This window comes from Octopus bimaculoides, chromosome 26, assembly GCF_046866305.1.
Source record: "Octopus bimaculoides isolate indiv1 chromosome 26, ASM4686630v1, whole genome shotgun sequence".
NCBI lineage: Eukaryota > Metazoa > Mollusca > Cephalopoda > Octopoda > Octopodidae > Octopus > Octopus bimaculoides.
The window spans coordinates 25,017,449-25,034,511 of record NC_142953.1 but is presented as its reverse complement, the minus strand read 5'-3'; the positions used below and the strand labels follow the sequence as shown (position 1 = coordinate 25,034,511).

Below are 17,063 nucleotides of genomic sequence, written 5' to 3'. Positions count from 1 at the left end.
GTTTAACACAAAAGAAACAAATTTTACTAGAAAGATATTGAATAAATAATTTTTTTTTTTTTTGTATGAAAAATGTTTTATTGAGTAAAATTTAAGCAAATGTTTAAATTAAAGAAGTTTTCGCACGAGAAAGAAAAACACATTTTGCAAACTAAGTTTCCTTATTTCTTTACTGCCCACAAGGGGCTAAACATAAAGGGGACAAACAAGGACATACAAACGGATTAAGTCGATTATATCGACCCCAGTGCGTAACTGCTACTTATTTAATCGACCCTGAAAGGATGAAAGGCAAAGTCGACCTCAGCGGAATTTGAACTCAGAACGTAACAGCTGACGAAATACCGCTAAGCATTTCGCCCGGCATGCTAACGTTTCTGCCAGCTCGCCGCCTTTGCAAACCATTTTGCAAACCAAGTTTCCTATCATCAACTTTACAAAGTTTAATATTCTGTAATGCACTTGTAATCCATGTGTGTGTGGGGGGGGGGGGGGTTATGGTCTACTATAACTACAATAATCAAGGAAGCTTAAAAGTGCCTCTTCTAAAAAGAGTTTCAGACTTCTGGAATGCCCCATGTGTATAAAATATGCTCCGAGTCCCAAAAGCTGTACTGAAAGATCCAAGAAAAGAGGGTTAGGGTCTCATTTAACAGCAAAGACCAAGTGAGTTGAGTAACCAGAAGCCACTTTTCTAAAGCAAAGTATTCCTAGAACTACATTATCTAATGTGCCCTACATTTTCAAAAATCTTACAACACATGTTTTGAGGAATATTTGACTGCTATTTTTACAAGGTCTCAAACTACTGTATGGAGGTCTCTATCAACTTGTCGAAATATTTGTTAATAATTTGAGATAGTAGGCAGTGAGCTGACGCAAACATCATCATGCCAGACAGAATACTTAACAGCATTTTGTCTATCTTTACATTCTGAGTTCAAATTCCACCAGGCTCAACTTTATTTTTTATCCTTTTGGGATCGATAAAATAAGCACCAGTTGAACATTGGGTGGATTGATGTAATTGACCCCTCCCCAAAATTGCTGGCCTTGCGCTAAAATTTGAAATCGATAATTTGAGATAATGCATTTTTTTATTTCTCTTTTTCTCTCTTTTACTTTTTTCAAATTTCCTTTCAGAAAATTGTTCCTATAGATGGCCTTTCCAAGAAAATGATTCTTAATGCCAAAAATGAACATTGGAAATTCTTGAGGACAATGCTATCACCGAATTTTTCGGCCAAAAAGCTAAAAGAGGTATATTTTATGTATATAATCTATGTACGTGATCAGCTTCCATACATATGCACATACATTCTTTATTATTTATTTTTTACTTGTTTCAGTCATGAGACTACAGCCATGCTGGAGCACCACCTCAAAGAACTTTTAGTCAAATGAATCAACCCTAGCACTTTCTTTTATTGCCAAGTATTTAAACATAGAGGGGACAAACAAGAACAGACAAATGGATTAAGTCAATTATATCGACCCCAGTGCGTAACTGGTACTTAAATTATCGATCCCGAAAGGATGAAAGGCAAAGTTGACCTCGGTGGAATTTGAACTCAGAACGTAGCAGCAGACGAAATACCACTAAGCATTTTGCCTGGCGTGCTACCATTTCTGCCAGCGTGCTGCCTTAGAACTTATTCTGTCAGTCTCTTTTGCCGAAACACTAAGTTACAGGGACATAAACACACCAACATAGGTTGTCAAGCGATGGTGAAGGGACAAAAACAGATAAACATCTAAACACATACATACATATATATATATATATATATATATATATATAGATAGATATATATATATATATATCAATGTATATATGTATATACAACAGGCTTCTTTCACTTTCTGTCTACCAAATCCACTCACAAGGCTTTGGTCAGCCCAAGGCTATATATGGTAGGAGACACTTGCCCAAGGTGCCATGCAGTGGGACTGAACCCGGAACTATGTGGTAGTGAAGCAAATTACTTACCACACAGCAACTCCTGTGTGTATATATATATATATAATTATATATAAAGGGCATTAACTGTGTATCAATGCCTCACGCTATCGAGGGACTAAATAAGTAAAAAAACTACCAAAAATAAGCAACATATTTACCGAAAGCGAGGGAATGCAGCTTTTCAAAATTTATCTCTTAAAAACATTTAACTCAACAGTAGACCACTGGTTTCTCAATCAAATACAGAAAAAACTGTGAAGTAACCTGTATTCTTTTGTTCATTAGTACACGTATGGTCAAGATATATAAAAATAAACAAGAATCAACCTACCACGATGTAGCCATCACAGCAACAATGACTTTTGTTCACAATTATATATCCCTGAAAAAGCTTTGAATTCATCCAGTTGCATCTCGGTAACATGTGCTTATACAGAATGATATTCAGCACTGAATATATTCTAATTATTTATAATATAATATAGGATAAATTCTTTATAAGAATTTATCAAGTAGTCAGTGTGAAAAAACCTCATAATGAAAAACTAACGAAAAATTTCGTAATGAAAAAATTCATCGTTTCTTCATAGATATATTTAATTATATATAAAGGGCATTAACTGTGTAGCAATGCCTCACGCTATCGAGGGACTAAATAAGTAAAAAAACTACCAAAAATAAGCAACATATTTACCGAAAGCGAGGGAATGCAGCTTTTCAAAATTAAATGTTTTTAAGAGATAAATTTTGAAAAGCTGCATTCCCTCGCTTCCGGTAAATATGTTGCTTATTTTTGGTAGTTTTTTTACTTATTTAGTCCCTCGATAGCGTGAGGCATTGCTACACAGTTAATGCCCTTTATATATAATTAAATATATCTATGAAGAAACGATGAATTTTTTCATTACGAAATTTTTCGTTATTTTTTCATTATGAGGTTTTTTCACGCTGACTACTTGATAAATTCTTATAAAGAATTTATCCTATATTATATTATATATATATATATATATATATATATACATACATACAGGCAAAGTGGCTGAGATCCTCTCAAGCGTTGGGCCTCATAGAGGCAAAGTGGCTGAGTTCCTTTTGAGTGTTGGGCCTCACAGAGTCAATGACCGAGGCCTTTGGCATTATGTCATGCTTGAGAAGAAGACCTATCAAGCTGAGCAAAATCGCAGTCGTGGCAGAGACCGGTGTCATGCAAATGGCATCCATGTTGGTGACACGTAAAAGCACCCATTACACTCTCAGAGTGGTTGGCATTAGGAAGGGAATCCAGCTGTAGAAAACCATGCCAAATCAGACTGGAGTCTGGTGCAGACTTCCAGCGTGCCAGTCCAGTCATAACATCCAACCCATGCCATGGATTGGATGTTATGACTGGGCCATAATAATGGTCATCTCTGGTTGTCAATAATGGCCAGGACATCACATGGGAGAAGCAAATGGATCATGGTGCACCTGTCTGTGGTTGATCGGGCCAATGCATGCTCATAAGTTTCTGCCACAGGTCAGGTGCCAGTAGTCTGTTGGGAATGAAGGCATGGATTCGATTCTGGACCTGCACAACTCATGTTTTCTTTGCATTCCTGTGATCCTATTCATATGAAGTGGCACCTCTGTTGGTGCATCGACGCCAGGCAGGGCAGATTTGTGCTTGCATTTTCCACACAACAACACACACAAACACGTTTGATATACAGGGTGTCCACAAAGTCTGGGTACATGGAGTAAATAAAATCATAACATAAACAGTTAAATATAAGAAATAATAATTTCTGAAAGTATGTGTTAATCCCCATGTAGCCAGACTTTGTGGACACCCTATAGTAGCACTACATTAAATGTGATGTAATTTGATTGTAATCTCCCTCTCCTTCTCTCTCTCTCTCTTTTTCCATTCTTTTCTCTTCCTTTGTGAAATCAAGATGCAACCACTCGTAAGGGCAGCAGCTGATAATTTGGAGAAAACCTGCGACAAGTTTGAAAAAACAGGGGAAGATATGGATGTGAACCGGTGAGTACAGGCATTTGGTGACCTACCTTCTTTTTGTTGTTGTTGCTCTTGCTACTGCTTCCTACCAGTAATGTCCAAGGGGCATATAGTCCGGGTATGCTGGGTGGGTGCTGCACACCCATCCTAAAATGGCAAATTCATTATAAATATCAACCTTACTCGTTATTAATTTAACCACAAATTTTATTTTTCGTCCTTTCCATTCCAGTCTGTTTGGTTGCTTTACAATGGATGTCATTGCTACAACAGCTTTTGGTGTAGAAGTTGACTCGCAGAAGAATCCAGACAATTCATTTGTCAGGAATGCCACTTACCTGGTCCGCAGAAATCGACTCGCATCAGTCTTTCTCATTTCTTGTTAGTTGACCCTTTTTTTTTCTTTTTATGTTTCATTTATATTTTACAGTTGTTTTTTTTAAATTAATGTAATCTGTATATGTAATGTCAAAGTGTGTGTGTATGTCTGTGCATGTGTATATGTGTGTATCTGTATGGATGTATATGTATGATGATGATAGTATATATATATGGCTGTGTAGTAACCAGCTTGCTTTCCAGCAACATGGTTGTGGGTTCAGTCCCAATGCGTGGCACCTTGGGTAAATGTCTTCTACTATAGTCTCAGGCCGACCTAAGCCTTGTGAGTGGATTTGGTAGATGGAAACTGAAAGAAGCCCGTCGTATATATATATATATGTGTGTGTGTGTAAATGTGTGTGTGTGTATATATATATATATATATATATATATATATATCCTAATAAGTAGGAAGGTAGATAAAACACAAACCCCTTCAGGTAGATGGCCCTGCTCAGTATGTAGAAAAGGAGTAGGTAGTAACTCTAGAAGATGTACCCGGTGCAAGCTATGGACACATAAGAGGTGCAGCAACATCACAGGCAGGTTAACTAGCAAGTTAGTTTTTGTTTGTGGCAGATGTTCAGGTGCAATAAAGACTGTAAACAAACAGGAAACAACTTCTATCTCATTCCAGGGTGAAAAACTAGAGGTAGTCGATAGCTTCCGCTATCTGGGCGACCAAGTTAGTAGTGGGGGTGGGTGCGCTGAAAGTGTAGCTGCTAGAATAAGAATAGCCTGGGCAAAGTTTAGAGAGCTCTTACCCCTGCTGGCGACAAAGGGACTCTCACTCAGAGTAAAAGGCAGACTGTATGACGCATGCGTACGAACAGCCATGCTACATGGCAGTGAAACATGGGCTGTAACTGCTGAGGACATACGTAAGCTCGCAAGGAATGAAACCAGTATGCTCCGTTGGATGTGTAATGTCAATGTGAATACCCGTCAGAGTGTAAGTATCTTGAGAGAAAAGCTGAACATTAGAAGCATCAGTTGTGGTGTGCAAGAGAGACGATTGCGCTGGTATGGACATGTGGTGAGAATGGATGAGGATAGCTGCGTGAAAAAGTGCCACACCCTAACAGTTGAGGGAACCCGTGGAAGAGGTAGGCCCAGGAAGACCTGGGCTGAGGTGGTGAGGCAAGACCTTCGTACATTGGGCCTCACCGAGGCGATGACTACTGACCGAGACCTTTGGAAATGTGCTGTGCGTGAGAAGACCCGGCAAGCCAAGTAAGATCATTGCCAGTGCCCCTGGACTGGCTCTTGTGCGGGTGGCACATGAGATGCACCATTTTGAGCGTGGCCGTTGCCAGTACCGCCTGACTGGCTCCCGTAGGATTTTCGAGTGAGATCGTTGCCAGTGCCCCTGGACTGGCTTGTGCGGGTGGCACATAAAAGACACCAATTCGAGTGTGGCCGTTTTCGTGCGGGTGACACGTAAAAGCACCCACTACACTCTCTGAGTGGTTGGCGTTAGGAAGGGCATCCAGCTGTAGAAACTCTGCCAAATTAGATTAGAGCCTGGTGTTGCCATCCGGTTTCACCAGTCCTCAGTCAAATCGTCCAACCTATGCTAGCATGGAAAGCGGACGTTAAACGATGATGATGATGATGATGATATATATATATATATTTATATAGATAGGGTGATAAATTGAATATTAGTTCAATTTAAAACCAAGTGGCCTAGCATATAAAGAAATCTGAAAATTCAGAAAAAATTGTATTACATGTGTATAAGGGATGACCACTAGGTGGACATCCAATATGCTAGAAAGTGGTCATCAATGACCCAACCACAAAGAAAAATAATGTTCTCCAGAAACATTTCGCAAAATGCCAGAACAGGACAAAATGAGAAATATACAGAATAAAGAGTTATCTATGGACTGCAGTTTCGAACATTAACATTTTACTTACGTAATAACATCCGTGTTCTCATTCTGAAAAGCAGCTCCAATGTAATCAGTAGAACTATATGCAAGTCTTGTATCATGAAGACAATTCGTGTATAGTTCTGCAAATTATATTGATTCTAGAACGTTTATGCTGATGAGAACACGGATGTTATTACGTAAATATATCGTTAATGTTTGAAACTGCAGTCCATAGATAACTCGTTATTCTGTATATTTCTCATTTTGTCCTGTTCTGGCGTTTTTACAAAATTTTTCTGGAGAACATTATTTTTCTTTGTGGTTGAGTCATTGATGACCTCTTTCTAGCATATTGGATGTCCACCTAGTGGTCATCCTTTATACACGTATATATATATATATATATATATATATATATATATATATATATGTGTGTGTGTGTGTGTGTATCTGCGTTTGTAACCCCCATCATCACTTGACAAGTGGTGAGTTGTAGTGAAAAAATATATAACAAAAGAAAGAAAATACATTCAATTTATATATTTTGAATACATTTTAAAGGATAGAATATTAGGATAGTTTCACATTTTACTCCTCATCACAATGAAATTACGGAAAATATTGCAATTTTGTATTTTCTTAGGGAGTTTTTAGTCCATGTTGCTTGTATGAGAGTTTGTTTGCCAATGAACTAGCATATACATACATACATATATATATATTCTTTTACTTATTGCAGTCATTTGACTGTGGCCATGCTGGAGCACCGCCTTTAGTCGAACAATTCAACCCCAGTACTTATTCTTTGTAAGCCTAATATTTATCTTATCAGTCTCTTTTACTGAACCGCTAAGTTACAGGAACGTAAACGCACCAACATCGGTTGTCACACGATGGTGGTGGGGACAAGCACAGATACACACACACACACACGGGCTTCTTTTAGTTTCCGTCAACCAAATCCACTCACAAGGCTTTGGTCAGCCCAAGGCTATAGTAGAAGACACTTGCCTAAGGTGCCATGAAGTGGGACTCAACCCGGAAACATGTGGTTGGGAGGCAAGCTTCTTACCACACAGCCATGTTTGTATATATACGTATGTATGTATAAGCATTTATTACTTGCCTTTTTTTTTAATGGTGGAACTCAAAGTCGATAAAGCTATAAAAAGTAGTGTATAAATATTGGTTTAACAATCCATTGTAGTTTTTATAGATTAACCTACTTCAAGTTTCATCATTAAAAATAAATTATTTCTTGTTCTCTGAATTTCTGAATTCGTACGACATAAACAATATATATGTATGCACTTAAATATATTTACATATATGTATGTGTGTATATATTCATATACTTATATAAACATATATATATATATATATATATATATATATATTCATAAACACATATGAATATATATATATGTTTATGAATATATATATATATATGTATATATATATATTCATAAACATATATATATATATATGTTTATGAATATATATATATATATATATATATATATATATATATATATATATATATTCATAAACATATATATATATTCATATGTGTATATTTATATATATATATATGCGTTTATGTTACATATATATCAGTTGAATAAAGTTACAACATGATTTGGTTTTCATGTTTTTATTATTGTATTAAAAAAAAAATTTTTTTTACAATGTTGAAGTGTGTTAAACATTAAAAAATATTTTGTAATGTTCATAAAGTTCCATTAGTTCAAGTAGTAATCATCAGATTTCAAAATGTATTGACTGACAGTAAAGTGCTTGACAATGCTTTGACCAACTGTCAAGTGCATTGCTTGACAACTGTCAAGTGCATTGCTTGACAACTGTCAAGTGCATTGCTTGACAACTGTCAAGTGCATTGCTTGACAACTGTCAAGTGCATTGCTTGACAACTTTCAAGTGCATTGCTTGACAACTGTCAAGCACTCAACTCAACTGTTTGCAGTGTACTCTATCAGTAGTGTTTTGATGCCTTTGAAGCACCTGGGATTGAATGATTTTCCAATAATGAACAATAGAAGTTTGTGGATGCCGGTCATGTTAGTGCATGGTAAGATTGTGATTCTGTGTTTTGAGAGTTTTCCACCATTACATTGTTCCCCTTTAAGTATTAGTGGTTTGGATGTTAGCAATTTGTAAAAACGTCCAAATTCGTCTGCATTGTAGATTTCATTGGGCCACTACTTCACAAATAGAGTTGGTAGTGTAATGGTGTACCTGTATCTAGTTGTTTATCTTCAGCGCTGTTAGATTCCTCATAAATAGTTTTAAAAGTTATGTTATAGTGTTCTTTGAAGCAATTAAGCCATCCTTCACTACAGTTGAAATCTGGGTGTTGAAGATTCTTCACCAGTTTGAGTGCTTTTGCCTGCAAAACAGGCCCAGATATTAGGATATTCTGAGATCAGGCATTCTGAAACCACAAAAGTGGTGCTTCTTCAACGTCTGGATATTTGCAGAAATGAATTCTCTTGCATTCTAAACTACTATTCTGGTAGGTTTCTTTGATTTTGGCAGATAATTTTTTATCCACATTGACAGTGTGTTAAGAGGTATTTCAAAGTGTCTGGCAACTTCTGGTTTTTTTTTTTTTTTTTGCCTTTTTCAGTTTCCATAATGGCTCAGTATTTGATTTGTATTTTGTGTGCAGTGAGTTTTCTTTTAATGAAAGCTATATTCGATTTATGAAAAGTATCACTTTGAGACTAATCAAAAAACTTAGAGTCCAGTGCACACGATTATATCATACCGTAAGTCTGCAAAGATTATCAAACTGCTTAGTAAAATTCTCAAAAGGATGTTTGTACAGCTTGATATTATCAATATTACTGCAATATACAAAAAATCAATACCAAGTATTGTAAAAAAAAAACACACTCATGATAAACATTCTTATCTGCATAAATTAAAACTAATGAGAAGTCTATTTTACCAGATTTTACTTTTAAAAATTTATGTTTTGGCAAGTTTTGGGTACAAAACGCTTGAACTCAAAATTTAGATATTTTAAAAAGTTGTTACATGAACTAAAGAACAGAATATATTCTAGAAGCTTGAAGAGATAAACTGAAACAAACTAGAAATTTCAATGTGAATTGAACAAAGTAAATTATAGGAACGGAGTCAAAATAATAGCACTGTTATAATTTAATGTAATGCTATGAAGAGTTGTGCTACTGTGAAACAAATTCACTATCAAATCATATGGCTACTACACATTGTAATCCTCTCAGAATCATATGAATATCATGTTTCAACTCATTTGTGTTTTCAAAAACACTTGAGCAGTAAACATGAATTATGTTTACTAACTTCCGTTTGTGATTCTCGATAATACGTCCTTGTTACTGTACAGTTTGTATGTAACAGAGTATTACTAAATTATAATAGCAAAAAAAGTCTGATGTGTGCACTTGACTCAAGTTCTCTTTACACTTCCATACAACAAGAGTGGCTATAAACTATTATTATATTGATGGGACACTAATTTACTTTGAGTCAAGTGAATGTTTAACTTATCTGATTTTACTGTGTGTGTATCATTATCAACGTTTAATGTCCGCTTTCCATGCTAGCATGGGTTGGACGATTTGACTGAGGACTGGCAAGCCAGAAGGCTGCACCAGGCTCCAATCTGATCTGGCAGCGTTTCTACAGCTGGATGCCCTTCCTAACGCCAACCACTCTGAGAGTGTAGTGGGTGTTTTTACATGCCACCGGCATGAGGGCCAGTTACACGGTACTGACAATGGCCACACTCAAAAAGGTGTTTTTTACGTGCCACCTGCATGGGAGCCAGTCCAGTGGCACTGGCAACGACCTCGCTCGAATGATTTTCTAACGTGCCACCAACACAAGTGCTAGAAGGCAATGCTGGTAACGATTATGCTCTAATGGTGCTATTTACGGGCCACTAGCATGGAAGCCAGACAGCTACTCTGTCAATGATCATGCTTGGACAGTGCTGTTAGTCCTCCACTGGCACGGTGACCAGTCATCGAGTATGGTTCAATTGTGATTTTGATTACGATTTATGTGTATGTATATATATATATATATATATATATATATATATATATATATACACACACACACACACACACACACACACACACATATATGTACACACACGCACACACGTACACACACACACACATATACATACACATATATATATATACACATATATATATACACACACACACATAATAGATCGCTGACCACTACACACATTTTTTTTCTCTCCTTGTTTCTTTCTGTGTTCCTTTCTGTGGAAGAGCGTAGGCTTGAAACGTTAAAGACTTTCTCAATTCCCGAGCGTTATACTAATACATCTATTTGTTTTCAACGCCACCTGTCTTCGCGTCTGCTGTCTTTTTGTGAATTCTCCCTATATATATATATATATATATATATATATATATATATATATACTATCAGTTAAACACTTTGTTCTTTCGTATCTTTGTAGTTATTTCACGTACGTTTTTCAAGTTCCTGTTATACACACGAATGCTTTCAACTCGATCAAGAAGATTCTTTTATGATTTATGCAAGAAAATCTTGGCAGATCGGAAACAAGCTAGTGGCCAGGTAAAGTTCAGTGTTTTATTTTCTTTTAAAGTGAACATTTTTTTACTTCATGCCATAAGTAAGACAGACACACACACACACACACACACACAGCAAACATCATCGTTGTTTAATGTCCAGCTTCCATGCTGGCATGGGTGGGATGATTTGACGGGAACCGGCCAGGCAGAAGCCTGCACCAGACTTCTGTGACTGTTTTGGCAGGATTTTTTACAGCTGAATGCTGTAAAAAAAGAAAAGACAGACAGAAAGAGAATGAATGACCCCAGTAAAGGACTAACATTTTATTTTGTGACCCTGAAATGGTGAAATGCAAATTTGATCTTGGCAGTATTAGAACTCCTTATGGTATATCCATCTACTTACCATTCTATGTATGCCTGTACAACTTTCATTGAATTATAATTTTTTCCTTTATTCATTTTTCTCTTCGTAATTTTTCTGTTTAATAGGTCAGGCAAGATCTTCTGCAAATGATGATTGATCAACAAAATGATTTTACCAAAGAACAACCCGAAAAGAATGCCAAGAATGGTGATGTGAAGAATGGTGGTGCAAACAATGGTGATATAATGAATGGTGATGCAACAAATGATGATGTTCCAGTACCTACGAAGTTAATTAAGAGAAGTAAGTATAACTCTGTTGTTTTAAAAATGTCCATATGTTGTTGGCATGGCGTGGAGAAGAAAAGAAGCCCAGTATGAATAGAGTATATTTATTATCATTATCATCATCATCATCATTTAACGTCTGCTTTCCATGCTAGCATGGGTTGGACGATTTGACTGAGGACTGGTGAACCAGATGGCTACATCAGGTTCCAATCTGATTTGGCAGAGTTTCTACAGCTGGATGCCCTTCCTAACGCCAACCACTCACAGAGTGTAGTGGGTGCTTTTACGTGCCACCGGCACGAAGGCCAGTCAGGTGGTACTGACAATGGCCATGCTTGAAATGGTGTATTTTACGTGCCACCTGTACAGGAGTCAGTCCAGCGGCACTGGCAATGATCTCGCTCAAATGTCTTTTCACGTGCCACCGGCACAAGTACCTGGAAGGCGACGTTGGTAACGATCACGCTCAAATGGTGCTATTTACGTGCCACCGGCACGGAAGCCAGACAACTGCTCTGGCAAATGTAGGAGGTTATTTAAATAAAGGTGAACTGAAAGGAAAGGGTAGTGATGTCAATGGCCAAGGGGCCCCACTAAAAGAGAAAGAGCGAGCGAGGAAGTGAGAGAAGTAGGACCAGCATGGTCCCCTTTGTGGCGAATGGATGCATGTGGATGCAAGGGTAAGTAGCTACTAGCAATAGGTGAGACAGGTAGGGCATGTCTTGGATTTAACACAGCTGGACAGCAGACACTGAGAGGCAGGTGAACTGTATTTTGTCCTTCACATTACAGTTCCCTCAAACTACAGTCCCACTTGTGTGGCACTTTGAGCAGATGTCTTCTGCTATAGCTTTGGGCCTACTAATAACTTGTTAGTGGATTTGGGAGATGGAAACTGTGTGGAAGCCCATGTGTGTGTATATGTTATATATATGGGCGTGTGTATATGTATATGTGTGTGTGTTTGTGCATCTATGTGTGTGTGTGTGTGTCTATATATGTATGTGCAGATAGTTTTTCTATATGTCATCCTACGATTAACCAGGACGCATCATCAACGATATTTCCTGGGGTCTTTTGGTGTTTCAGGTTTTTTTCAACATCAAATCCTCTCACCTAGGTGACCCATCCAAGTTTGATCAAGCCCCAGCCTCAAGGCTATAAAAGAAGACTCTTCCCCAAGGTGCCACGCAGTGGGACTGAACCCGGAATCATCAGATTGGGAAGCAAGCTTCTTACCACAGCCATGCCAGTGCCTATGTACATATATGTATAATGCTTACAAAATATTTGTCATGATAGGGGTCAGTAGGCCATCAGGTTTGCTGTGGAGGCAGTTGAGGTAGCTTCAAGGAGGCTGTGAGCTCTGGAAGAGGCCATGCTACCAAAGGTAGTGGTAACTGGGGACAGGCTGTGGTGTACTCAGTCACTTGCATGTTTATTTCATGTCACCGCTGCCCCTTCATTATCATCATCATCACCATCATCATCACCATCATCACCATCATCATCATCATCACCATCATCATCATCATCACCATCACCATCACCATCCACTTTTCCATGCTCACAATTACTGACTGGGAAATAAACAAAATCTTGAAATGAATTTTACAAATTTTGATTTTTAAAAAAAATTTATTTTCTCATTTTTATATTTTCTTTTGTTAGAATTAACCGATGAAGAAATCATTGCACAGAGCACCATTTTCTTTTTGGCTGGCTATGAGACAACAGCAACCGCACTGTCTTTTATGGCCTATCTTTTAGCCTTACACCAAGACATCCAAGATAAAGTGCATGAGGAAATTCAATCAGTCATTGGAAAGGTCAGTAACCCTTCTAGCCCCCTTTTATCTTTCAACTGTTTTTTGTTACCAATCCTTTGAGGCCTGCTGATTTTAAAACACAAAACCTTTCATTTTAAAATGTTTGTATTTAATTAGCACATTCACTTTGATTTTTATGTAAGAACATTTCTAATTCAGTCAGATAGCAAATGCAGTAAGCTAGCACAAAATGAGTATAAACATAATTACGACTTTGTCATTAAAAGAGAGCCTAGGGATGTTAAGCAAGTGTGTGGATTCAATGTAACAGAAAAGTGGTATGAACACACGCCAGAAGGTATGAAAGAGAATAAAAAATTGGGATTTTATGAAATTTCCAGAGAAATTCTATCATCTGCAAAGTCCAGGTCTGTAACAATTTACTGCTGGTACTCTCTGCATTTTTTGCTGGTCTTCATCACTGATGCCTATAGCTTGCCATTTTGCATAATTCAATATAATTGCAAATAGGTAAGGTGCAAACATGCCTCCTTGTCACACCTCAGCTACAATTTGAAAGAATTCCATTTATCAATCAGATGACAACACACAAGCTCTGGTCTTCTTGTAAGTCTTTGCAATAGCAAGAACTAGTTGTTCTGGAAAGTCACATGCTAGAAGGATCTTTCATTTTGTCACAATGGATGCTGTCAAAGGCTTTGCTGATGTCCATGAAGGTTATAATGGCATGTAACTGTCTTGGTTTAACCTCTTCTATGATTATAAATGAGAAAAGAACCAAATATAGACATTGCAATGCCATATCGTAATAGAGTGGATACCAAAGAAATTGAGAAAATCGAGAAGTGTCAGGACCTAACCACAGAGAAGAAGAATTTGTGGGAGATGATGACGATGATGACAATTATTCCTGTGGTAATCAGTACACTTGGTCCAACATCTAAACTGCTACATAAGACACTGAAGGATATTCGAATTGAAACTTGCATTGTCAATCTGCAGAATCCTAAGAAACATTCTTGGGATTTGAGGGAGGCTTGTTGTCATTAAACCTCAAGACAACATCCTTGCTAACAAATAAAGCATGTTATAGATTTAATACTTCTAATAATTGCTCTAAATTTTGGCCCAAGACCAGGCAATCTTGGCACAATGCATCTCTTTCTGCTGAGCGTATACTTTCTTTACTCCATACTGCATAATTTTTCAGCCCCAGTATCATGGTACTAATGGTGTCTTCTACGTTTAGTGATCATCCACCAACTTCCTTTCTTGGTAGGTAGAGTCAGTTGGTATTGCTTTTAGGGTGGAGTGCATTGTGCAATACGTGCAGCTTTCTAGTTCTGCAAGTTCTGCAGCTTGGACTTTGTCGAGGAGGTTAGGCAATTACATTGACTACATTTGACTGGTCCTTTGTTTTATCAACCCCAGAAAGATGAAGGGCAAAACTGATGTCAACAGGATTTGAACTCAGAATGTAAAGAGCTAGAGCAAATATTGCAAGGCATTTTGTCCAGCACTAATGATTCTACCAGCTTGCTGCCTTAATAATAATAATAATAATTGTGAGGTTGTTGATTGAAGATATTGTACTGTTTGTCAACTTGCAACAAGGACCTCAGACAGACAGTACTGCACTCGTATTGCATAAAGTCCTGTCTGTATGAGGTCCTTGTTGTGACTTGACAAACAGTACAAACCCCCAGTACATACAATATCTTCAACCAACAACCTCACAATATTGTATACTGTGTGAAGTCTATAATAATGATAATAATAATAACAGAGGGGGGAGTAAGTCAATTACATTGACCCCAGTTTGCAGCTGGTACTTATTTTATCAACCTTGAAAGGATGACAGTCAAAGTCAACCTTGGCAGAATTTGAACTCAGAACATAAAGACAGACAAAATGCCAATAAGCATTTCCCCCATTGCACTACAAATTCTGCCAGCTCTCTGCCTTAATAATAATGATGACGATGATGATGGTGATGATGATGATGATGATGATGATGATGATGATGAACTCTTTCTTTTGTCCTTATGTATTTTTCAGGAAACACCTGACTACAACAGTATTCAAAAGTTAACATACCTCAGTCAGTGTCTCTCAGAAACACTAAGATTATATCCCATAGCAAGCAGGTATTATTTAATGTCATGTCTACATTATACTTATGTTTATACTGTCTGTCTGTCTATTTAGCTCTCTCTCTCTCTTTTTCTCTCTCTCTCTCTCCACACACACACACACACACACACACACACACACACACATATATATATATATATATAATCATAAATATATAGGGATTGACAGTAACCTGCTTCTCCAACATACTGAGAATTCAGAAATAGCAGCCAAAGAACTACTGATTCCAAAACTACAAATTATTACTCTAAATTCATAGCGATATTTTTTTTGTTTTTTGTTCTGTGTGTATCAAAAATATCGCTATCAATTTAGAGTAATGGTTTGTAGTTTTGGAATCAGTAGTTCTTTGGCTGCTATTTCTGAATTCTCAGTATGTTGGAGAAGCAGGTTACTGTCAATCCTTATATATTTATGATTATAAATGATTTTACCGAAAAGGTTTTTTCATACTGAGCTACCCGGCAAAATTGTTGATTATTAATTTTATTACTAATCGACGATTCCCTGCCCTGCATATCTATATATATATATATATATATATATATATATACATATATATATATATATAAGGATTTACTTTTTGTAATGAGATAAAAAAAACCCAAGGCTGTGTATAATATAGAAGTGTGTGGATTCAATGTAAGACATTCTATTTATAAATGTTCTACACTCTACACACCCTTGGTTTTTTTAATCTCATTACGAAAAGTAAATCCTTATATTCACATGCTGATATATGACCTACGTTGACCCCTTATTCGCATAATCACCGGACCTGGAGCTCAACTATGGTTTATCCATAGCACTTACTCAGCATTACCTGAAACCTCTGGGTCTAATTGACACCATTACCTCACATAACCTATATATATATATATATATATATATATATATATATATATATATGTATACATGTCTCTTAAAAGATATAGCTCAAAATCAATGCATTGAAGATACTTTATTGCTCACCTGTGAGCTTTTTGCTAAGACTGTTAACAGATACTATATATTTTGTAAAATTTGTTTTATAAAAGTATATATTTAATATATATATATATATATATATATATATATATATTTAATATATGTATATATATATATATATATATATATATATATATATATATATATATACAATTAAACCTTGGGAGAGGCATTATGCCGGTAATAAACACACGCACTGGTTCAGTCCTTTATTAATTTAATTTATATAGTTTTTTGTTAAATTATTTCATTGCACTCTTGCAATCTCTTCAGTAACTTGTCTCTCCACTTCCATTTACTTTTCGTAATGAGATAAAAAAAACCAAGGGTGTGTAGAGTGTAGAACATTTATAAATAGAATGTCTTACATTGAATCCACACACTTCTATATTATACACAGCCTTGGTTTTTTTTTTATCTCATTACAAAAAGTAAATGGAAGTGGAGAGACAAGTTACTGAAGAGATTGCAAGAGTGCAATGAAATAATTTAACAAAAAACTATATAAATTAAATTAATAAAGGACTGAACCAGTACGTGTGTTTATTACCGGCATAATGCCTCTCCCAAGGTTTAATTGTATTTCTTTCAACACACGTATCCACATCAAGAATCTTGCACACGAAATACACATACGAAATATATATATATATATAT

The 17,063-nt window shown here is 36.5% G+C and overlaps 1 protein-coding gene across 1 annotated transcript in view; it reads left to right on the top strand.

Moving 5' to 3' along the window:
* The window catches only part of LOC106880759 (cytochrome P450 3A14), a 46,532-nt gene extending 31,044 nt beyond the window's left edge, over positions 1 to 15,488 (top strand). The window contains exons 5-11 of the mRNA XM_089342366.1: positions 1,144 to 1,260; positions 3,901 to 3,989; positions 4,198 to 4,346; positions 10,737 to 10,858; positions 11,311 to 11,488; positions 13,147 to 13,304; positions 15,324 to 15,488. Coding sequence (XP_089198492.1) covers positions 1,144 to 1,260; positions 3,901 to 3,989; positions 4,198 to 4,346; positions 10,737 to 10,858; positions 11,311 to 11,488; positions 13,147 to 13,304; positions 15,324 to 15,473 — 963 coding nt within the window. The 3' untranslated portion in view covers positions 15,474 to 15,488. The remainder of the gene's footprint in view (positions 1 to 1,143; positions 1,261 to 3,900; positions 3,990 to 4,197; positions 4,347 to 10,736; positions 10,859 to 11,310; positions 11,489 to 13,146; positions 13,305 to 15,323) is intronic.
* Positions 15,489 to 17,063: the final 1,575 nt, after the last annotated feature.